The sequence below is a fragment of the Lithobates pipiens genome, unplaced genomic scaffold, assembly GCF_037356315.1.
Source record: "Lithobates pipiens isolate NorthernLeopardFrog02 unplaced genomic scaffold, aLitPip1_a1.2 Scaffold_16, whole genome shotgun sequence".
In the NCBI taxonomy this organism is placed as follows: Eukaryota; Metazoa; Chordata; class Amphibia; order Anura; family Ranidae; genus Lithobates; species Lithobates pipiens.
This window is the reverse complement of record NW_027507748.1, coordinates 595441017-595466074: the sequence shown is the minus strand read 5'-3', so window position 1 is coordinate 595466074 and position 25058 is coordinate 595441017. Positions and strand designations below refer to the sequence as shown.

General features: G+C 47.9%; 1 protein-coding gene across 1 annotated transcript in view; it reads left to right on the top strand.

Moving 5' to 3' along the window:
* Nucleotides 1-278: 278 nt before the first annotated feature.
* Nucleotides 279-25058, top strand: part of LOC143983850 (hydroperoxide isomerase ALOXE3-like) — a 170432-nt gene continuing 145652 nt past the window's right edge. The window contains exon 1 of the mRNA XM_077483950.1: nucleotides 279-467. Coding sequence (XP_077340076.1) covers nucleotides 327-467 — 141 coding nt within the window. The 5' untranslated portion in view covers nucleotides 279-326. The remainder of the gene's footprint in view (nucleotides 468-25058) is intronic.

Genomic DNA, 25058 nt, shown 5'->3' with positions numbered 1-25058 from the left:
CCTCAACCTACGGAATAGTAAATTAACCCATTCATGACTCCTGTCATGATTCAGGACATATAAAAAAAATCCTGGAAGTATCATACTGACTTCCTTGTCTGAGTATTTCAGTAGTGTATATTTACCAAAACAGATATAAAAAAATGTACTAATTCAATCTAAAAATATAGTCCAAACAAGATTGGTTCATGCTACTGATCTTGTAATTAGTTGTAGGTGTGAACTTGTTGTAAATTGCATAAAAGAGGAAGATATAGCTGACTGTTCAAACTGTACTTGTGTCTTGCAGAACTGCTTCCTTAAGAGTCATCTCCTGAATCCTAAAGATGTATAAGTTGAAGGTAGCGACGGGTACTGACCTGGCTGCTGGCACCTGTAATAATGTCTCTATTGTCCTTGTTGGGGTACATGGAGAAAGTGAAGTACACCAACTGCCCCATCAATGGAACAACTTCATATCTGGAGCTGTGAGTATCACTACATAGTGCTGAAAGTATTTGTAATAGGTTACAATGGCATTACAGCAGCTTTAGCAGCCAACGGAACTGCTATAGGGCCAGGGGGTGGGAGGGGGACCCATTAGGGAGGCTGGTATTGAAAACTAAACATAGAAAATCTGTGTGAATGTGTAGATACAAATCCAGTACTGTATCATTAAGAGTTTGAGAGGTTGCTGCTAACACTGACTCTGTAAACCCTATGCCATTTCCAATCAAGAGAAACAGACTGGAGGGATTTTCAGGATCGTAGTCATAGTTGCTAGTCACAGACTCCCCTTTGTAGATGGGGCAATAAGGAGAATTTGTTTAGCTGTCTAATTAAATCCCAGAAAATCTAATTAGGCAGCTGAGGTTTGTAATTCTGCAACAACCCCCCACAGTTGTAAGAAGGTTGTATTAGGGTTATAGAATTATTGTGTGCAGGAATATTAACAATTACCTAATAATATAAAATATTGCAATGGTCATTATTACTACTATATCTTGTCTATATCTTATCTTATTAACTACTAGACTACCTTTTTCAGCACTTTCTTGCTATGCCAGTGGTAATGGTGGAAGGATATAGAATTTACACTAGTGATGGGCAGAACACTCCCGAGTTTTGTTCTACATCAGAACTCCAGAACAGGGAAAAAGGAAAAAAAAATCAAAAGTCTCCATTTTTAAGGCTTATATGCAAGTTATTGAAAATGGAAAATTCCCCTAACTGGACTTTAAAGGCACTGAAATTCTAAGGTACATACAAAAGTATACATTTTATTAATGACAAAGATTTTTTGCATGAAATACAGAATAAAAAAGCTGTCGGATAAACCCAAGGAGGGGCAGTCATCCAACATGCTGAAGTCGAGAAAAGGCGTGACCCTTATGATGGAATTTATTCACAGGCAGTGATGGTATGCCATGAAACGGGTTGCCACTTGTAGATGTAAAAAGCGTTGTGAGAACACAATCTCGCAACCAGCCTGGAGACATCCACCTCCTGACTGGATGCTGGATTGTGTCCTTACATCACTTTTTACATCTACAAGTGGCAACCAGTTTCATGGCATACCATCACTGCCTGTGAATAAATAGCATCTATCTTTCCCATTTTCTCGTTGTTTTTAATATCTTCAGAATGTTTATACATATGACAGTTTCAGAAATATACACATGGTTCACTCTTTTCAGATTTCAGATTTTGGAAAACTCCATAACGCGTCGGGTGAACTAAAAAGGAATATTGCCAATTATTATATGACTGTCAGTACATACGCACTGTTGCTAATATTCCGCTTTTTTATTCTGTATATCATGCAAAAAATCTTTGTCATTAATAAAATGTATACTTGGAATTTCAGTGCCAAAGCCCAGTTAGGGGAATTTTCCTTTTTTGATTTAGATATTTGGCTGTAGCACCCCTCAGGGACCCCCTCCAATAATCAAATTTATATACAAGTTATTGCCCATAAAAAGGGTATGGGTAACATGTGGCAATTCATAAAACATTTTAAAAAAATATCACTTTGAAACGAGCAGTGATTTTAGTGATACTTAAAGTGAATCAATAAAATCCTTTAACCACTTAAGCCCCGGACCAATTGTCAGCCTAAGGACCGGAGGTCTTTTTACAATTTCGCACTGCACTGCTTTAACTGGTAATTGCGCGGTCATGCAATGTTGAACCCAAATGAAATTTGTGTCCTTTTCTTCCCACAAATAGAGCTTTCTTTTGATGGCATTTGATTGCTTCTGCGATATTTATTTTTTACGATATAAAAGGAAAAAGACCGAAAATGTAAAAAAAAAAAAAGATATTTTCTACTTTTTGTTATAAGAAAAATCGAATAAACTAAATTTTAGTCATACATTTAGGCCAAAATGTATTCAGCCACATGTCTTTCGTAAAAAAAATGTCAATAAGCGTATATTTATTGGTTAGCGCAAAAGTTATAGCGTCTACAAACTAGAGTACATTTTCTGGAATTTACATAGCTTTTAATTTATGACTGCCTATCTTATTTCTTGAGGTGCTAAAATGGCAGGGCAGTACAAAAGCCCCCCCCAAATGACCCCATTTTGGAAAGTAGACACCCCAAGGAAATTTCTGGGAGGCATGTTGAGCCCATTGAATATTTTTTTTACAGTTTACAAAAAGTTGTCACTAAATGATATATTGCTCACACATGCCATAGTTATATGTAGAATTGCACCCCAAAATATATTCTGCTGCTTCTCCTGAGTATGGGGATACCACATATGTGGGACTTTTTGGGAGTCTAGCTGCGTACGGCACCCCGAAAACCAATCACTGCCTTCAGGATTTCTAAGGGTGCAAATTTTTGATTTCACTCCTCATTACCTATCAAAGTTTGGAAGGCCATAAAATGCCAAAATATCACAAAACCCCCCCAAATGACCCCATTTTGGAAAGTAGACACCCCAAGCTATTTACTGAGAGGCATGCTGAGTCCATGAAATATTTTATATTTTGCCACAAGTTGCAGGAATATTACAATTTTTTTTTTTTTTTTTGCACAAAGTTGTCACTAAATGATATATTGCTCACACATGCTATGGGCATAAGTGAAATTACACCCCAAAATAAATTCTGCTGCTTCTCCCGAGTACAGTGATACCACATGTGGGGGACTTTTTGGGAGCCTAGCCACGTACAGGACCCCAAAAACCAAGCACTGCCTTCAGGATTTAAATATAAAACACTACCAAAAAAAACTGTAATGCCGCGTACACACGACCAGACTTATGTCCAACAGACTTTCGACGGAGTTCTGACGGAGTTCTGACAGAGTTCTGACGGACTTTCCGAATGAGCGGACTTGGCCACACACAATCACACCAAACTCAGACGGATTCGACCGTGATGACGTACGACTGGACTAGAATAAGGAAGTTCATAGCCAGTAGCCAATAGCTGCCCTAGCGTCGCTGTTTGTCCATCGGACTAGCATACAGACGAGCGGATTTTTCGATAGGAACTGGATCCGGCGGAGTTCTGGCGGAAAAATTTGAAGCATGTTCCATTTCTAAAGTCTGTCAGACTTTTGTGAATCAAAAGTCCGTTGCAGCCCACACACGATCGAATAGTCTGCCGGAATCATTCCGTCAGACTTTTGATGTTGAAAAGTCCGGTCGTGTGTACGGGACATTAGCGATCGCAGGGATCAGGCCTGACTCTGCAAACGCTGCAGTTATGTGTTTAGTGTTTTGTAAGTGACAGTGATCGATAGATACTGCACTTGGGTGGGCTGGGCGAAGGGGCAAAACGCAGGTGTTAGCAGGTATCTGGGCTGATCCCGCTAACAATGCGTTTTTTTGGAACCCTAAACTGCTGGGGATGCTAGTATAGATCTGATCAGATCAGATATTGATCTGCTCAGATACTATACCACTACGGGAGGTGTATGCTTTGCGCGTGGGTGTTAGCGGTACTGGCACTAACCTAGCGCTGCCTGGGGCGACGCAGACCCTGACCCTAAAACCTAATTGATATCACCTGCCGGGTGATCAGGGGGTTAAACCTTTATGGGTAATAAATGGTGGGTGCCCTGATGCTATAAAAAGCAAACGAACTAACCAGAGTCACCCGTAACACTTATACGGTGATCACTGGTGGGGGGTCCCTGATGCTATATAAAAACCTGACGGGGAACCTAAATAACTAACTGGCTAACCAGCGTCACCAGTGATACTTATACGGTGATCGCTGGTGAAAGGGTTAACTCTAGGGGCAATCAGGGGGTTAAAACCTTTATTGGGTAGTATATGGGGGTACCTAATGCTATAAAAACCTGGCGGTGAACATAAAAAATAACTAGCTACCTAGCGGCACCAGTGACAGTAATGCAGCGATCAGAAAAACGATCGCTTAGTGGCACTGGCAAAAGGGGGTGAAAGGGTTAACTAGGGGCAATCAGGGGGTTAAAACCTTTATTAGGTAGTATATGGGGGTCCCGGACGCTATGTAAAAACCTGACGGGGAACCTAAATAACGAAATAACTAACTGGCTATCCAGCGTCACCAGTGACACTTATACGGTGATCGCTGGTGAAAGGGTTAACTCTAGGGGCAATCAGGGGGTTAAAACCTTTATTAGGTAGTATATGGGGGTACCTAGTGCTATAAAAACCTGGAGGTGAACCTAAAAAAATAACTAGCTACCTAGCGGCACCAGTGACACTAATGCAGCGATCAGAAAAACGATCGCTTAGTGACACTGGCAAAAGGGGGTGAAAGGGTTAACTCTAGGGGAAATCAGGGGGTTAAAACCTTTATTAGGTAGTATATGGGGGTACCTAGTGCTATAAAAACCTGGCGGTGAACCTAAAAAAATAACTAGCTACCTAGCGGCACCAGTGACACTAATGCAGCGATCAGAAAAACGATCGCTTAGTGACACTGGCAAAAGGGGGTGAAAGGGTTAACTCTAGGGGAAATCAGGGGGTTAAACCCTTATTAGGGGGGGTAGGGGGCTACCCTGGACCTAACACTAACTGCCCTGACACTTTTTACTGTCACAACTGACACTAAATGCAGTGATCAGTAAATAAATGATCACTGCAATCAGTGACACTGTGACTGGGAGGGGGGGGGGGGGGGCGATCGGGGGGGTGATCGGGGGTAATTTGTGTGCCTATGTGTACCTACATGTCAGTGTAGTGTTTGGTTCACTTACTATGGGTTCTGCTCGCAGTGCGGTCAAAAAGACCGCCCCAAGGAGAATGACATCACTTCCTCCCTGCCTGTGTTTACACTACACAGGCTGGGGAAGCTTCTCATTCATCAGGAGTGATCGAGAGGGGATGGCCAGAAACCAACGACCATCCCCTCATCCCGGATCGCTCCTGAAGCGAAACGGACCGCCGCAGCCAGCGGGAGGGGGTCCGATCGGACCCCCCACCCGCTGGAAGGCAAGCACGTACATGTACGTGCTTGTGCCTGTCGGTGCCATTGTGCCGACGTACATTGACATGCGGCGGTCCTTAAGTGGTTAAATATAGTGCCTGGGGGTCCCCTTAGTCTGCCTGTAAAGTGGCCCATATGTGCTGTGTATAGAACCTGCTGCACAAAACTGACATATACTGTATAAAGAAAACAAAATGACATTTAAATTGATTTTCCCTGCAAGCTTTCTTTATTTTGTAAACAACTGCTTGGGGACCCAGTCTGTATGATGAGGCCACATTTTAGTGCACACAGACACTGCTGGGCCCCTTATACTGGCATGAAAATGTCTCTCCTTGTTGGCCTCCCAGACCTGATTGGGGTAGGGGGGGGGGGGGGGGGACTTACACAAATTTATTAGATAATAGGAAATGGGTGATTAAATGCATTTTATTTAATTAAATGTGGTGTTTGGTGCACTGTAAACTTTGTACAGTTGAGCACTGCTGCTGACACAAATTGAAAAACCACAAAAATATTAATAAAAAAGGGGGGACACCAGTGTCTCAATAAGACAAACTGACAAACTGACAACTTAAAAAAAGGGGACAGGGGAACAACAACAATAACAAAAATGTGGACACAGGGACACAAAAAAATAAATAAATGAAATGTGGCGCTTGGTGCAGTATAAACTGGGTACAATTGGGGACTGCTGCTAACACAAATTGAATAATGTTAAAAATATATATATTATTAAAAAGGGGTAAACACCAGAGTTGCAGTAAGACAAAACTGCGCTGACAATTTTAAATAAGGGGGCAGGGGAACAAAAAAAAAAGGACGCAGTGACAAAAAAAAAACTGTGGATACAGCACTAAATGTAGTGCTGTTAAACACTACACTTACACTACACTGACACAACACTATCACACCACTGACACTCTACACAGCGGTCAGGAGCATTGCTTCAGCCAATCAGGGCCCTAGAGTGCACCCCCGCAAATTTGGGTGCTTGGCGAACACCCGAATGGGTTCTGTTTGGGGTCGAACCAATGTTTGGGCCTGAACAGCTCACCTATCTCCAATTTACACTTAGGCACTGAGATCTGAGATGCTTCAAAAGTCTGGTGAGCTACTGTGGCCTAAGAGATTACTTGAAGAATTAAAGCTGAGATGTGATTAAAAACTTTATTGGGGCACTAGTTAGGTACCAATAAGGTACCTCTAATGATGTCTTTCCAGACCAATAGTTGCTGTTTCTTTCTTGGAAAATGTTACTTACATGTAGCCTCTGAAGTTCTACTGGTGACAATAACAGTTGGGGTTGAGGAACAGCGATCAGAGCGGGTCACTCGCTGTGCATCTCCTCCTTTCCGAAAAAACTCTTTTATTCTTTTTAAAGAATATAAGGTTTTTTGTGATTGTACAAGGGGACAATATGATGTTCATACGCCCCTTGTATAATCACAGAACGCTTTGTATTATTTGAAAAGAAGACATTTTATGAATGGAGCCACTGCACAGCAAACGACCTATGAGGACCATTGACCTTAAGCCCAGCCCTTCACCTCCGGAACTTCAGTAGGGACATGTCAGAGACTGCATGTCAGTAAAATTCTTCATGAAAGGAGCATCAGCTACTAGTGGGGCACACAGTATTAGACCTTACTGGTACAGGTGGTCCCCTAGTTAAATACATCCGACTTACAAATGACTCCTACTTACAAACATAGGGAGGCAACAGGAAGTGAGAGGAAATCTACCCCTAGGAAGGGAAATTCTCTCCTATAAGAGGTATCATAGGAAAATATGTCTCCACTGGAGCTTTATCACCAGTCCATGTTTGCCTAACACAAAATTTTCTAAATCCAATTGTCACAGAGACATAAAATGAGGTAAAATCTTCTGAACAGGGGCACAAACAGCAAAACAAATGTTGCAGTGGTGATAACCCTTCCTTATAGTATCCAAAAAGCTTAAAAATAGATTATTTGGCTGAAGCTACACCTAAAAAATGTACCTGTTTAGACTAAAGCCGCGTACACACGGGCGGACTGTCTGTCCAACTTAGTCCGCTGAAACACATTTCAGCGGACAGTCCGCTCGTGTGTGGGCTTCAGCGGACTTTTTCAGCGGACAGTCTGGCGGACTAAGTATTTCGGAATGTTGGAAATACTGTCCGCTGGACTCGCATTTCGGAGGACAATCCGCCCGTGTGTGTGCCAGTCCGCCCTACTTTTGAAATGAGCGGACTTTTCCCGCCTGGAGAAAAGTCCGCTCATTTCGAGCGCGTCTCCAGGTAGGCGGGGCCCGCGACGGAGACGTCGCTGGCCCCGCCGCCTGGTATGGACTTAAAGGGGAACCCCAACGCCGAAAAAAATCGGCGTGGGGGTCCCCCCCCAAGTCCACAACAGACCCTTGTCCGAGCACGCTACCCGGCCGGCCAGGAAAGGGGGGCGAGCGAGCGCCCCCCCTCCTGAGCCGTACCAGGCCGCGTGCCCTCAACATGGGGGGTGCCTTGGGGAAGGGGGGGCCGCGCGGCCCCCCCCACCCCAAAGCACCTTGTCCCCATGTTGATGAGGACAAGGGCCTCTTCCCGACAACCCTGGCCGTTGGTTGTCGGGGTCTGCGGGCGGGGGGCTTATCGGAATCCGGGAGCCCCCTTTAATAAGGGGGCCCCCGGATACCGGCCCCCCACCCTATGTGAATGAGTATGGGGTACAAAGTACCCCTACCCATTCACCTGTGAAAAAAAGTACAAAAAAAACACAACACAGGGTTAAAATATTTTATTGCACAGCTCCGGGGGTCTTCCGTCTTCAGGGGTCTTCTCGCCAGACTCCTCCGCTATCTTCTTGTAGCTCTTTTGCTAGCGGAGGAGTCCGGCTTTCTTCCACGCCGCCGGCCTCTTCTCCCAGCTTCGGGGGTCTTGTCCCCCTCTTCGGTACTTCTGCCGGGCCACCGCGCCTTCTTATAGCTCTTTTACAGGCGGTGGCCCGGTCTTCTGTCGCCGCCGTTGCAGCCGCCTTCCATTCTTCTTCTTCTTCTTCTTCTTCTTCTCCAGGAGATGTTGCCTCGACGATCTCTCCGGCCGGAATGCCAGAGCCGCGCTGCGCGGCCACTTATATAGTGACAATGGGGCGGTGTCACATGGTATATGTCACATGGGTTGGTCACATGGGTTGATGTCACATGGGGACTATGACATCGTAAGGGGGCGGGGTCACCATGTGACACCAACCCATGTGACATAAAGCCATGTGACACCGCCCCATTGTCGCTATATAAGTGGCCGCGCAGAGCGGCTCTGGCATTCCGGCCGGAGAGATCGTCGAGGCAACATCTCCTGGAGAAGAAGAAGAAGAAGAAGAAGAAGAATGGAAGGCAGCTGCGACGGCGGCGACAGAAGACCGGGCCACCGCCTGTAAAAGAGCTATAAGAAGGCGCGGTGGCCCGGCAGAAGTACCGAAGAGGGGGACAAGACCCCCGAAGCCGGGAGAAGAGGCCGGCGGCGCGGAAGAAAGCCGGACTCCTCCGCTAGCAAAAGAGCTACAAGAAGATAGCGGAGGAGTCTGGCGAGAAGACCCCTGAAGACGGAAGACCCCCGGAGCTGTGCAATAAAATATTTTAACCCTGTGTTGTGTTTTTTTTGTACTTTTTTTCACAGGTGAATGGGTAGGGGTACTTTGTACCCCATACTCATTCACATAGGGTGGGGGGCCGGTATCCGGGGGCCCCCTTATTAAAGGGGGCTCCCGGATTCCGATAAGCCCCCCGCCCGCAGACCCCGACAACCAACGGCCAGGGTTGTCGGGAAGAGGCCTTTGTCCTCATCAACATGGGGACAAGGTGCTTTGGGGTGGGGGGGGGCCGCGCGGCCCCCCTTCCCCAAGACACCCCCCATGTTGAGGGCACGTGGCCTGGTACGGCTCAGGAGGGGGGGCGCTCGCTCGCCCCCCTTTCCTGGCCGGCCGGGTAGCGTGCTCGGACAAGGGTCTGTTGTGGACTTGGGGGGGGGGGCCCCACGCCGATTTTTTTCGGCGTTGGGGTTCCCCTTTAAGTCCATACCAGGCGGCGGTGCCAGCGACGTCTCCGTCGTGGGCCCCGCCTACCTGGAGACGCGCTCGAAATGAGCGGACATTCCTCCGCGTGTGTGGGCGAGTCCGTTCATTTCAAAAGTAGGGCGGATACTATGGCGGACTTAGTCCGCCGTATTAGTCCGCTCAAAAAGTGCCGTGTGTGGGCAAGTCCGTTCATTCGAAAGTATGACGGACTGTCTGTCGGATTGTCTGACGGACTAAGTTGGCCAGACAGTCCGCCACGTGTGTACGCGGCTTTAGAAACAAATTCAACTTAAGAACAAACCTACAGTCCCTATCTTGTTTGTAACCCGGGGACCACCTGTACCTAGCTAAAGCCCAAATAAAGTTTTTGCCCACACTTCAGGTTTTACGCTAAAAGGTAATTCCTCACACTGTCTTCCAGGACAACTTATTTCTATAGCCCTGTTCCCAAGTAGTGTACTGCCTATGCTGACAGCTGCTATGTGTCCTTAGTTTTGGTATACTTTATGTAAATGATACTGTGAGCTGCCAGTTAGAGACGTAGCCATGGGGCCCCTTTAAATTTTTTCAGGCACCCCAATTCCAATTTTTTGCCTAATTTGAAACATCATCAGATAAAATTGGAGGGTGGGATTTTCAAATATGTGTTTGTAGTTATTGGTGACAGTATGGCCGCGTACACACGCGGGGACTGTTCGCTCAACTTTGTCCGCTGAACAGTGTTTCGGCGGACAGTCCGCTCGTGTGTGGGCTTTCAGCGGACAGTTTCAGCGGACAGTCTGCTGAACAAAGTTTTTCGGAAATTCCGAAAAACTGTCCGCTGAAACTTTGTTTCAGCGAACAGTCCCCTCGTGTGTAGGCTTGTTCGTCAAACTAAGTTCCGCGCATGCTCAGAAAGGATTTACACGCCGAAGTTTGCATTGCAGTGTATAGGACGTCGTTTTCTAGTCCCGTCGTACGTGCCGTTCACGTCATCGCGCACGGTTTCAGCGGACTGTTCGTTCGTCGTGTGTGGCCAAGTCCGTCCATGCTAATTTTGAGCGGACTGTCCGCTGAAACTGTTTGACGGACAAAGTTGAGCGAACAGTCCCCGCGTGTGTACGCGGCCTATGTTGGGTATCAGAGGAAACCAATTAAAATTTTCCTCAATCACATTACATTGCATGTTCTTATTTCTTCAGGATTCTAAAATTTTGACAATTATACAGTACAAAACATGTGTAACTACAGAGATCCTGTGTTTAGGCTGCTAGTATGGTGTTATTATTGAGTGTATAACAGTTATTTGTGAAAAAATGCAATTAAAGTGCTGCGCTCCCCACATATGCATAAGTACTGTGCTCATAACTAATCTTGTGAAAAACCGCTATAAATGATTAACTAATAATTTAGTGTAATAAACATACAGTGAAAGCCATAAAGTTAAAAGTAAGACTCATCAAACGTGTTATTTTCTTTAATTAAAATAAGTCTTTTGATCACTCAGGCCGCGTACACACGCGGGGACTGTTCGCACAACTTTGTCCGCTGAACAGTGTTTCAGCGGACAGTCCGCTCGTGTGTGGGCTTTCAGTGGACAGTTTCAGCGGACAGTTTGACGAACAAAGTTTTTCGGAAATCCCGAAAAACTGTCCGCTGAAACTTGGTTTGAGCGGACAGTCCGCCCGTGTGTGGGCCAGTCCGCTGTACTTTCGAAATGAGCGGACTGTTCCCGCCCGGAGAAAAGTCTGCTCATTTCGAGCGCGTCTTCAGGTAGGCGGGGCCCGCGATGGAGACGTCGCGGGCTCCGCCGCCTGGAATGAACTTAAAGGGGAACCCAACGCCGAAAAAAATCGGCGTGGGGGTCCCCCCAAAGTCCACAACAGACCCTTGTCCGAGCGCGCTACCCGGCCGGCCAGGAAAGGGGGGCGAGCGAGCGCGCCCCCCCCTCCTGAGCCGTACCAGGCCGCGTGCCCTCAACATGGGGGGTGCCTTGGGGAAGGGGGGGCCTCGCGGCCCCCCCACCCCAAAGCACCTTGTCCCCATGTTGATGAGGACAAGGGCCTCTTCCCGACAACCCTGGCCGTTGGTTGTCGGGGTCTGCGGGCGGGGGGCTTATCGGAATCCAGCAGCCCCCTTTAAAAAGGGGGCCCCCGGATACCGGCCCCCCCACCCTATGTGAATGAGTATGGGGTACAATGTACCCCTACCCATTCACCTGTAAAATAAAAGTACCCAAAAAAAAACACAACACACGAGATAAATTATTTTATTGCACAGCTCCGGGGGTCTTCCGTCTTCGGGGGTCTTCTCGCCGGACTCCTCCGCTATCTTCTTGTAGCTCTTTTGCTAGCGGAGGAGTCCGGCTTTCTTCCTCCCCGCCGCCGGCCTCTTCTGCCGAGCCACCGCGCCTTCTTATAGCTCTTTTAGAGGCGGTGGCCCGGTCTTCTGTCGCCGCTGTCGTCGCCGCCGCCTTCCGTTCTTCTTCTTCATCTTCTTCTTCTTCTTCTTCTTCTTCTCCCGGAGATTTTGACACGTCGCTCTCTCCGGCCGGAATGCCAGAGCCGCGCTGCGCGGCCACTTATATAGTGACAATGGGGCGGTGTCACATGGTATATGTCACATGGGTTGGTCACATGGGTTGATGTCACATGGGGACTATGACATCGTAAGGGGGCGGGGTCACCATGTGACCAACCCATGTGACATATACCATGTGACACCGCCCCATTGTCACTATATAAGTGGCCGCGCAGCGCGGCTCTGGCATTCCGGCCGGAGAGAGCGACGTGTCAACATCTCCGGGAGAAGAAGAAGAACGGAAGGCGGCGGCGACGACAGCGGCGACAGAAGACCGGGCCACCGCCTCTAAAAGAGCTATAAGAAGGCGCGGTGGCCCGGCAGAAGAACCGAAGAGGGGGACAAGACCCCCGAAGTCGGGAGAAGAGGCCGGCGGCGGGGAGGAAGAAAGCCGGACTCCTCCGCTAGCAAAAGACTACAAGAAGATAGCGGAGGAGTCCGGGGAGAAGACCCCCGAAGACGGAAGACCCCCGGAGCTGTGCAATAAAATATTTTATCTCGTGTGTTGTGTTTTTTTTTGGGTACTTTTATTTTACAGGTGGATGGGTAGGGGTACATTGTACCCCATACTCATTCACATAGGGTGGGAGGCCGGTATCCGGGGGCCCCCTTATTAAAGGGGGCTCCTGGATTCCGATAAGCCCCTCGCCCGCAGACCCCGACAACCAACGGCCAGGGTTGTCGGGAAGAGGCCCTTGTCCTCATCAACATGGGGACAAGGTGCTTTGGGGTGGGGGGGCCGCGCGGCCCCCCCTTCCCCAAGGCACCCCCCATGTTGAGGGCACGCGGCCTGGTACGGCTCAGGAGGGGGGGGCGCGCTCGCTCGCCCCCTTTCCTGGCCGGCCGGGTAGTGTGCTCGGACAAGGGTCTGTTGTGGACTTTGGGGGGACCCCCACACCGATTTTTTTCGGCGTTGGGGTTCCCCTTTAAGTCCATTCCAGGCGGCGGAGCCCGCGACGTCTCCGTCGCGGGCCCCGCCTACCTTGACACGCGCTCGAAATGAGCGGACTGTTGCCTCGTGTGTGGGCGAGTCCGTTCATTTCAAAAGTTGCGCGGACTTAGTACGACGAACTTAGTTTGCCGTATTTGTCCGCACAAAAAGTACCGTGTGTGGGCGTGTTTGTTCATTCAAAAGTTTGAGCGGACTGTTTGACGAACTTAGTTTCGGCAGACAGTCCCCGCGTGTGTACGCGGCCTCACTGTGTTCATTAAAAAAAAAGGGGCTAGTAAATTACATACTGCCCTTCCCCTGCTCTCCATCCTGAAGCATCCAGCTGTGTGCCCGCAGCAGCAGGCAGCACAGGAGAGGAAAGGAGCGAAGTCAGCATTGTGTGAAGGGGGGGGGGGGGGCAGGCAGAAGGGTGAATCTGCCCCGTTAAAATAAAAAACTGAAAACTTTCTATCAAATACTTAATGAAATTTTACTTTCCTAATGGACTCCATGGCAGTCTACGTGTGGGTTAACCCAGCATCCTCTCCAATGCTATAGGACCCCATTCCCATAAATGTGAGCTCTCGGCAAGAGACTGCATTCCATAACTAGCCAACTCTTGATCCATGGGTGAGAATGCCTTCTGCCATGAAGTCCATCAGGAAATGAAAATTATTGTAAGTATTTGATAGAAAATGTTCAGTTTTCCCTGACAAACTCAATGGCAGTCTACGTGTGGGAAATAAGTAGACGCCTGTCGAATGTGCCATCATCGCCTCCAAGGGGCCAAGCCCTTAGCCCTATAGGTCTGCTCCATAGTCTCAACAATCCAGGATGCAATCATTCTGGAAGAAGCACGTTTCCCCTTATTCTTTCCAGAGAATACAACAAATAAGTAATCCGATCGTCTAAGGGAGACATAGCACAAAGGTAATCTTAGCGTTTCCCCCACGTCTAGTGGATGAGCCTCTGAGGTCCCTGGAGTTTTGAAAGTGGGCAGGACAATCTCTTGATTCTCATGAAAAACCGACGTGACTTTAGGCTTTGAATTGAGCATCGGTATCAGCACCACCTGGTTTGGAAAAAAAAAATGTTGAGAAACAGTTCTTTGTGGCCAAGGGCCCCAATCTCTGAAACTCTCTTGGCCGATGTGATGGCTGCAAGGAAAGTGGCCTTCGCCGAGAGATCCTTAATGGAAGTTGGGTCAGATCCTGTGCTACTAGAAGATCCCATTTGGGGAATCTCGGTTTTCTTTGGGGCCTAAGTTTTGCTGCCCCTCTGAAGAACTGGCGGCCCAGCGGGTGAATGGCCCAAGAAATGCCAGAGAAGGCTGAAAGAGCTAAGACCTGGAGCCTTAGGGAGCTGACCGACAGAGTCAGATCTAGTCCCGACTGTAAAAATTCTAGGAGGTCCCGTATTCCCAGGTCTCTGTATGATCTGCCTAAGGAGGAGGAGAACTCCACAAACTTGGCCCATATTCTTCCATAGACTTTTTTTATGCTTGCGCTCCTGGAAGTCCTGAGGGTAGAAACAACACCTGAGGCATAGCCGAGGGCCTCCAGCCTCTCCCGCTCAAGAATCAGACCATCAGCTCTAATAGCACCGGCCATGGCTGCAGGACTGCCCCCTGGGACAAGAGGTCCAATCTGAGGGGGAGAGATACTTGGTTCCGAACGCAGAGCTGTGTCAGGAAAGGAAACCATGACCTGTTTGGCCAGTAAGGAGCAACTACCACTTTCTTTATCGTAAATCACGGGACACAGAGCCACAGTAATTACTGTATGGGTTATATGGCACCTTCAGGTGATGGACACTGGCACACCCTAGACTGGAAGTTCAATTCCCCATATAACCCCTCCCCTTACCAGGAGTACCTCAGTTTTTTCGCCGGTGTCTTAGGTGTTGGTCACGAGCAAAGATGTACTGTGTTGAGCTCCGACTGAATATTCCTTGCTGGGGCAAGCTATGCAACTGGATCCATTCAAAGTGTCTTCTCCAGGCCGAATTGAATGGTACCGAATTGAATCCGAAAAAGAGAGCTTCTCGTTACTCTCGTCGACCGTGGAAAGTATTTGGGATGCCTCCTCAGTGGAAAAGCATTTTTGGACATGGTTGCTGGTGGTGATGAGACTGCACAGGTGTGTGCTAACCCTGCACTGATGGGCACTGATGAGATGGCACTGAGGACTGATGTGCACTGATTGATGACACAGATGTGCACTGATGAGACGGTACAGATGGGCACTGATTTAACAGATGTGCACTGATGAGGCTGCACAGATGTGCACTGATGAGGCGGCACATATGTGCACTGATGAGGCGGCACATATGTGCACTGATGAGGCGGCACATATGTGCACTGATGAGGCGGCACATATGTGCACTGATGAGGCGGCACATATGTGCACTGATGAGGTGGCACATATGTGCACTGATTGATTGCACAGATGTGCACTGATGAGGCGGCACAGATGTGCAGTGATGAGGTGGCAAAGATATGCACTGATGAGGTGGCCCTGATGAGGAGACACAGATGGGCACTGATGATGCAGCTCAAATGTGCACTGATTGATTGCACAGATGTGCACTGAGACGGCACAGATGGGCACAGATATGCACTGATGAAGTGGCACTGAGTTGGCACAGATGGGCACTGCTGAGTCGGCATAGATGTGCACTGATTGATTGCACAAATGTGCACTGTTGAGGTTTGCACAAATGGGCACTGATGAGGTGGCACAGATGGGCACTGATGAGGCGGCACAGATGTGCACTGATTGATTGCACAGATGTGCACTGATGAGGCGGCACAGTTGGGCACTGATTGGTACAGATGGGCACTGAAGAGGTGGCACTGATGAAGTGGCACAGATGTGCACTGATTGTACAGATGGGCACAGACAGGCACAGATGGGCACAGGTGGGCACAGACTGGCACAGATGGGCACAGATGGGCACAGACTGGCACAGATGACACTAGCTATAGATGTTAATTGTCACTGTGGTACTGATTGGGCACTGATTGGGCACACTGTGTTTTTTTACTGAAATAGAACACACGATCCAGCACAGAAGCGCTCCCTCCTCACACTCTGTCTCTGTGTACTGTGCACTGTAAACGGCTGCTGTGATTGGCCATTTACAGAGATCTGTGATTGGCTGTGTCCAAGGGACACGGCCAACACAGATTTTCCCCGATGCACGCTCACGAGAGCACGCGGGGAGTGAGGAAAGGGGAGAACATCAATAGACGTAGTCCCAGCAATGTAGATCCGCGGTGCAGCCATCATGATCTGAACTGGTTAAGTAAATGTTGTCATGCCTATAGTCAACACCTGGGGCTGTCAAGAGCACGTGCCTGGTTCCATGCTTGTCAGTTTCGCTATGTGTCACAAGCTGCACGCTTCCTCCAGCCCAAGCCCCAGGTAAGTCTTGGGAAGGGTTTTTTTTTCTCTTTGGAATGTCCCCCACCTAGATAGCTTCAATCCAGGAGGAACAAGGAGCATGGCTCAGTTGGTGGTGTGCTGCGCCACTCCCGCCACCATTTCAGTGGTTCTCCATCGGCAGCTCAGATCGGAGCTCGTTCGCACGGGAAAAAGGTCTATTTTGAAAAAGATGAGGGGGGTGCAGTGGGTGGTCGGCGGAAGGGGGCGGGGCTTAGCAGGCCATGTCGTGCTTCAGCATCCACAATACGGCTGTGTGAAATATAAAGCGCACCTTTTTCAGGTCCATACAGCTCAAGGAGGGACACAGAGCAGACGGGTGGCATGTGAGTGTTGTTGACACAGGCATTCCCAGGGCACATTTACTTAAGCATCAGGCTGAGCTTAATAACAGTGGCAGTTGTTGGACTATTGCTCAGCAGTGGGTGCATTTTTTTGGCAGTACCTCTGCATTTGTGCTTAGCACTAATACCAGAAGGGGTGGTACAAATACCACAAAAACCAAGGGCACAAAGGGGTCGCCCTCAGGCCCTAAAGACTCTCCCTCTGCAACACCACCCCCCTGAAAGATCTAGGGAGGCTGGTCAGAGTGAGCCATCGGGGTCATCAGGGGCTGCAAATTCCGACACTTCAGCCCCTGTCTATATAACTGAGGAGGTTTTCTCCTCAACTATGAGTGGATTGGAGGAAAGGTTAGCGGCTTTAATCGTATCTTCACAGAGTGGAAGAAAACGCATTAGGTCCCCTTCTACCACCTAGGATCCTCAAACAGAGGAACAGCAGGAGGGGGAAGATGAATCCCCCTCAAGGGGCCGTGGAGATACAGATGACTCCTTTTCCAAGGGATCAAGTGGGGAAGGGCCTTCTTCAGCTTCACATGCTGAGAAGTTGCTGGCGAATTCTCTTACTGAAATGGTCCCGTCCACATTTAACCGGTTCCCGACCAGCGCACGCCGATGTACGTCGGCAGAATGGCACGGGCAGGCATATTGGCGTACAGGTACATCCAATCTTCAATGCTGCCCTGCCATCGCAAGCGCGCCGCCGGCGCCACGCTCGCGTGGCGGTCGGGACCCCCGTGAGTCCGGTCATGGGTCCCACGGACTCGATCGCCGTGGACATACCCGCGATCGTCTCACGGGACAGCTGAATGGAGGAAATGCTGTGTAAACAGCATTTCTCCATTCTGCCTAGCAACTAGTGACAATGATCTCTGCTCCATGTGATTGGAGCAGAGATCAGTGTTCACTAAATGAAAGCCCAACCCCCCCACAGTTAGTAACACACCCCTACAAACACTTAACCCCTACACTGCCACCCACTGGTTAACCCCTTCACTGCCAGTGTCATTTACACAGGAATCACTGCATTTATATAGCAGTGATTACTGTATAAATGACAATAAATAAATAAATAAATGACAATGGTCCCAAAAATGTGTCAAAAATGTCCGATGTGTCCGCCACAATGTCGCAGTCACAATAAAAATCGCTGATCGCCGCCATTACTAGTAAAAAAATAAAATAATAAAAAATTATTAATAAAAATGCCATAAAACTATCCCTATTTTGTAAACGCTATAACTTTTGCGCAAACCAATCGCTTATTGTGATTTTTTTTTACCAAAAATATGTAGAAGAATACGTATCAGCCTAAACTGAGGGGAAAAAATGTTTTTGATATATTTTTGGGGGATATTTATTATAGCAAAAAGTAAAAAATAATGCGTTTTTTTCAAAACTGTCGCTCTATTTTTGTTTATAGCGCAAAAAATAAAACCTGCAATGGTGATTAAATACCACCAAAAGAAAGCTATATTTGTTGGAAAAAAAGGACGTCAATTTTGTTTGGGAGCCACGTCGCACGACCGCGCAATTGTCAGTTAAAGCGACGCAGTGCCGAATTGCAAAAAGTGGTCTGGTCATTGACCAGCAAAATGGTCCGGTCTGTAAGTGGTTAAGCTACCCTTAACTGAGTCGGTTGAAGAGCCCACTTCTTGTTTGGGTTCACTAAAGCCTCCTCAAGCTTTGCGTGGCTTTCCTGTCCATTCATTGCTGGAAAAGCTTATGTATTCTGAGTGGGTTCACCCATTTTTTCCCTCCTAAAAAGTTTTCAACACTTTATCCTATTCAGGAAAAAAATACTAAGGAGTATACCAGCAATTGACGCTGCTATATCCTCTGTGAATAAAAGTTGGAATAAAAGTCTGGTTGACAATGCGCAAATGCTTAGGGATCCAACTGATAAAAAATTGGAATTCCTGTTAAAAAAACATTTTTTTCCTTGGCAGGTTCAGTGGCTCAACCTGCAGTGGTGGCAACTGAGGTATATCAATCCTTGAGAGACCATTTGAAACAGGTGCTCAAGGTTTTCCCTGAACAGCAGGCCCAAGAGTTAGCCGAGCTGCCATCGGCTTTGTGTTTTGCAATTGACGCAATCAGAGATTCTATTTTTCAAACCTCTCGCCTTAAGCTTGGGTTGGTACATATGCTTAGAATCTTATGGTTGAAAAGTTGGTCAGCCGAAGGGCCATGCAAAAAGCTCCTGGCTGGTTTTCCTTTCCGTGGTGAAAAGCTGTTTGGGGATGATTTGGCCAAATATATAAGTATATATCAAGTATCCTTTTGCCAGTTAAGAAAAAGAATAAATGTCCCTCATTTAAATGGGCTCTTTCTCCAATGCCAGGGGCATCAGACTTCAGGTAGTCATGATGGCCTTCACCGTCAGGTTCAAAAGGTAAACCTCAGGGTCAACCCCAGGGACAAAAGAAATCCTGGGGGAGGAAACTCGCAAGAACGCTAAAGACTTTTTATGAAGGGGCGCCCCTGCTCATTCGAGTGAGGGGAGGACTTTTGCAGGTCTAAACGTTTTGGCAGGAAGAATTTCGAGACAGATGGGTGGTCTCCACAATAGCTCTAGGTTACAAACTAGAGTCCCGAGAATTCCTGTCTCCTCGTTTCCTCAGGTCATATGTCCCCAAAGATCCAGAGAAAAAGAATTCTCTCTGTCTAGCGTTAGACCGACTTTTGTTGCAAGAGCAGGGGCTGGGGTTTTATTGAAACCTTTTCACAATGCCAAACCAAATGGAGATGTCAGACCCATTCTAGATCTCAAAGATCTAAACTGGTTCCTGAAAATTCGCTCTTTTCGTATGGAATCAATCCGATCAGTAGTCTCCATCCTACAAGGAGGAGAACTTCTGGCATCAATCGACATCAAAGATGCATACCTGCATGTACCTATTTTCCCCGCTCACCAGAAATATCTGTGTTTCGAAATAGAAAAACTTAGTTTGTAGCCTTAGCTTTCGGTCTAGCTACTGCATCTCGGGTGTTTACAAAACTTCTGGCCCTTCCTCTGGCCAGATTAAGGACTCAAGGTATAATGATAATAGCATACCTAGACGACCTGCTCTTGATAGACCTGTTGGTAGCCTGCTTGGACCAAAAGCATGGTCACCACAGTCAACTACCTGGAATAAATCTTCTTTAAAGCCAGTAAGAAGATTAGAGTACTTGGGTCTGGTTAAAGATACAGCCCAGAAGAGGGTATTTTTACCCCAGGCAAACATCAGCACCATAAAGGAGCTGGTTCATGTGGTCAGGGCAAAGAAGGGTACTTCCATTTGCCTTTGTATGAGGTTGTTGGGGAAGATGATGGCTATATTTGAAGCAGTTCCCTATGCTTAGTTTCATTCGAGACTGCAGCAAAACAGTATCCTATCGGCCTGGAACAAGAAGGTCCAAGCACTGGTGGAGGATATCCGAGAATCTGCAGAAGGGGAAATCCTTCTTACCAGTTACCTGAAAGGTGGTAACAACAGATGCCAGCCTTTCAGTTTGGGGAGCAGTCCTGGAAGAGGCGTATGTCCAGGGTAAATGGTCCAGAACCGAAAGCACCTTGCCCATCGACATTCTAGAGATTCGGGGAGCATACCTAGCCCTAAGGGCCAGGACATTCAGGTTGCGGAATTCTCCTGTCAGGATTAAATCCGACTATGCCACAGTAGTGGCTTATATCAATCACCAAGGGGGCACCAGAAGTCAGGCAGCCCAGGGAGAGGTAAACTATATCCTAACCTGAGCAGAAAACCATGTGCCGTGCATATTGACAATCTTCATTCCAGAGGTAGAGAACTGGTAGGCGGACTACTTAAGTCACCAGCAGTTGTTCCCGGGAGAATGGTCCCTTCACCCCAACATCTTCCTGGCTATATGCCAAAGATGGGGGATCCCGGACGTAGATCTGTATTCATCCAGGTTCAACAACAAAGTCGACAACTTTGTGTCAATAACAAGGGATCCACTCGCATATGGAACAGATGCGTTGGTGACCCCGTGGGATGAGCTCTCACTGCTTTATTCATTCCCTCCTATTCTCCTGCTATCTTGATTTCTTTGCAGGATCAAGCGGGAAAAGAAGTCAGTAGTTTTTATGGCCCCAGCGTGGCCCAGAAGATCTTGGTATGCAGAAATAGTAAAGATGGTGGTAGGGGCCCCATGGACCCTACCACCAAGTCCAGACCTGCTATGACAGGGACCAGTGTTCGACCCTACTTTACAAATGCTAAATTTATCGGTTTGGCTATTGAAACTCACATTATGAAGAACTGTGGGCTTTCAGGCTCAGTGATATCTACTTTGATTAATACAAGGAAGCCAGCTTCCAGAGTCATTTATTATAGAGTCTGGAAGGCATATGTTTCCTGGTGTGAATCCAGGGGTTAGCATACTAGAAAGTATGTCATAGGTAGAATTCTTGCCTTTCTAAAAATGGGGTTAGAGATGAAACTGGCCTTGAGCACTATCAACGGCCAGGTGTGGGCCTTATCATTATTGTTTCAATGTCCGCTTGCTTCGAATTCTTTGGTCCAAAGGTTTATACAGGGGGTAACGCGGCTTAATCCACCCCTGAACCCTTGGGACATGAGTTCTGTTGGTGTTAAAGAAACAGCCTTTTGAGCCAGTATGACATATTCCTTTGGTCCTTTTGACAAGGAAGCTAGTTTTTCTGGTAGCCATTTATTCTGCAAGAAGGTCAGACTTGGCGGCTCTTTCTTGTAAAGAGCCATATTTAATCATTCACAAGGATAGAGAAGTATTGCGTCCTCATCCTAGCTTTCTGCCAAAGGTGGTGTCAGATTTCCATCTAAACTAGGATATTGTTTAACCTTAATTTTTCCAGAACCCTGTTTTAAGGAAGAAAAGTCACTACACTCTTGGGATGTAGTGACAGCAGTCAAAATCTATTTGAAGGCGACTACTCAGATTCGGAAAAAGGACAGTCAGCGTCGAAAATCCACTATTGCCAAATGGATTCGGCAAGTAATTATTCAAGCTTATGGTCTGAAGAAGAAAATTCCACCTTTTCGAATCAAAGCGCACTCCACCAGGGCTGTTCGTGCTTTGTGGGCAGTGCATCACCAAGCCTCCGTGGCTCAAATCTGCAAGGTCACAACTTGATCTGCAGTCCATACATTCACCAGATTCTATCAGGTGGATGTAAGAAGACATGAGGATATCGCCTTTGGGCGCAGTGTGCTGCAGGCAGCAGTATAGGTCCTCAGGTCTGATTTCACCCTATTTTTTTGGTGTCCCCTCCCCTCAGATAGCATTGCTCTGGGACATCCCATACAGTAATTACTGTGGCTCTGTGTCCCATGATGTACGATAAAGAAAATAGGATTTTTATAACAGCTTACCTGTAAAATCCTTTTCTTGGAGTACATCATGGGACACAGAGGTTACTCCCCTCTTTCTGGTTACACATGTATTGCTTTGCTACAAAACTGAGGTACTCCCAGTAAGGGGAGGGGTTATATGGGGAATTGAACTTCCTGTCTAGGGTGTGCCAGTGTCCATCCCCTGAAGGTGTCATATTACCGATACAGTAATTATTGTGGCTCTGTGTCCCGTGATGCACTCCAAGAAAAGGATTTTACAGGTAAGCTGTTATAAAAATCCTATTTTTTCTATGGTCTCTGCGAGAAATTTTAGAATGACTGGGAATGGGGGAAAGGTCTACGCCCGGTTGAAGCACAACGGGTCTGTTAAGGCAACCACCCCAAAAGTCTGACTGCAGCGGCTCCTAGGATAATACTTATTGACTTTGAACTTGCAGGGGGATGCAAACAGATCGGCTCCCAAGGACAGGATCCATTTGAACGTCTCCGAGTGGAGTGACCACTCGTTGTTGCCTAATTGCACACGAGACAAAAAGTCTGCCTGGCCGTTCTAGGCTCCTGGAAGATAGACTGCCGAAATGTTGACCAAATACTACTGGGCCCACACCATGATTGGCTTAACTTCTTGGAGTAAGGTAGAGCTCCGTGTCCCCCCTTGTCTCTTCATATAGGAGACTGTTGCAGTGTTGTCCATTCTTTGCAATACTGATTCCCCTTTCAGAGGATGACTGAAGCCTACAGGGCGCAAGAAGCAGCTCGTAGTTCTAGGATGTTCGAGCCTGAATTGTGTAGGCAAAGATTCCATCTTCCCTGCGCCAGTTCTGATTTGCATCCAGCAGCGCTGGCATCGGTCATGACCATGGCCCATGCGATGGAGGCAATGGAGTGGCATGTGAGCAGGTTCCTGCGCTGTAGCCTCCAAGCCAAAGGTTATGTGGTGAGCTGGTTGCTGCCGCCTGAGTCCCATTGCTGGAGAAACCCTGTATTGGAAGGGGCATAACCTCCAGAGAAACCATTTGACCATGGAGACCGTAGAGCATTGTGCCAATAACTTTGAGGCATTATGAGGTCCACAGATGTGAGGAGGTTAGGGCCAAGCTCACCCTGTCTTATATGCCTGGGCTCTTCTCTGCCAGGAGAGAGATGGTATTTTCGATTGTGTCAAGCTGAGCTTCTAGGTATAACAGGTGCCCGAGGTGAGGTTGTCAGAACAAAAAGGGAGGCAGGTGAACTGTAGATGTTCTTTCCTGACCGTGAACCGGTGGTATCTGCAAAACCCTTCCGCCACAGGTAAGTGGAAGTAGGCATCTTTTGAGTCGATCCAGCTTATTACCGAATAATGAGGGCCCCTAACAGGGAATCCTACACCAGGCCTGTTTTGACGCCATGGTGTCTGGACCTAGATGAAGAATGCCATTGTTACAGCCTGACAGGGTCTCTGTTATCCCAAGGATTGACTCATTGCCGCTCATGCATGAAACAAAGCCTTGGTTTCACCCGTGGCTTGCGCATGCACGGAGGCCTCCCGCAGCCAGGAAGTACCACGGCGTTATGTAATGCAGAAGCGTTCCAGCTGCCACGAAAATGTGTAGAGGAGACTAGAGCCAGGAAAAAGAGAAACAGAGAAAAAAAACATAAACCACTACCATGGAGGAGAACCAATGTCACAAGCACCATCTTCAGACCCTGCCAGTTCAGCTGCACCACGTTGGTCATCCTGTCATGGGCATTCACAGGCCGGCCCCCCACCACCGGGGCATTATGTCTGGAGCCACTCACCCACCCATGGCTGGGCCCTGGGTTCTTACACAACTTCGTCAGTATGCCCAACTCAGGCCTGCAGGGGCTCATTCATCCAGACTGGACATCAAATAAAACATAAGTACACATGCTGTATTGGTCGAAAGAGGAGGACAAAAAAGGAATGCAGTCTCTGGTTAAGAGCTCACATTTATGAGAATGGGGTCCTATAGCATTGGAGAGGAGGCGGGGTTAACCCACACGTAGACTGCCATGAAATCTGTCAGGAAACATAGATAAAGGCTACCAATGAAATATAAAACCACTAAAAATGTTTTAGCACTTGAGAAATAAATAATGGGAAGACTTATTAAAACTTGACCTATTTCTCTAAAAGTTTTTTTGTGGCTTTTGCTATATGCTAAATTACACTGAATAATTAGTTGATCATTAACCACTTGCCGACCGCCGCACGACGATGTACGTCGACAGAATGGCGCGGGCAGGCATATGGGCGTACATGTACGTCCCTGCCTTCCCGCGGGTGGGGGGCCCGATCGGGCCCCCCCCGGTGCCAGCGGTGGTCGGTATCCGTTCAGGAGCGATCCGGGATGAGGGGGCGGCCATTCATTCATGGCCACCCCCTCGCGATCGCTCCTGACGAATGGAAGTGAAGCATGACATCACTTCCTCTCCTGTAATGTAAACACAGGCAGAGGAAGTGATGTAATCTCTCCTCCGTGTCGGTATTTTTCACAGAGGAGAGAGGATCGGTGAGTTGCACCAACACTACACTACACAGTAGAACATGCCAGGCACACTCTCACCCCCCCTTCACCCCCCGATCACCCCCCTAATCACCCCTGCCCCCCCAGTCACAGTGACACCAATTGCATTTTTTTTTTTGCATTGGTGTCATTTGTGACTGTAATAACTGTTAGGGCAGTTAGGGTTAGCCCCCTTTAGTTCTAAGGTACCCCCCTAACCCCCCCAATAAAGGTTTAACCCCGTGATCACCCCCCGTCGCCAGTGTCACTAAGGCTGGGTTCACATTGCAGCGGTTTATGAGAACGGATGTGATTCGCACCGCACTGCAGTGCAAATCACATCTGATCTCTGTGCGATTCGAGTTCAGCCATACAGATAGTATGGCTGAATTCACGTCGCACCCGCCGCACCCGCCGCAAACTCGCACGGGACCCTTTTTTTGGTCCGCAGCAAAATCGGATCGCATGGGTGTTCAC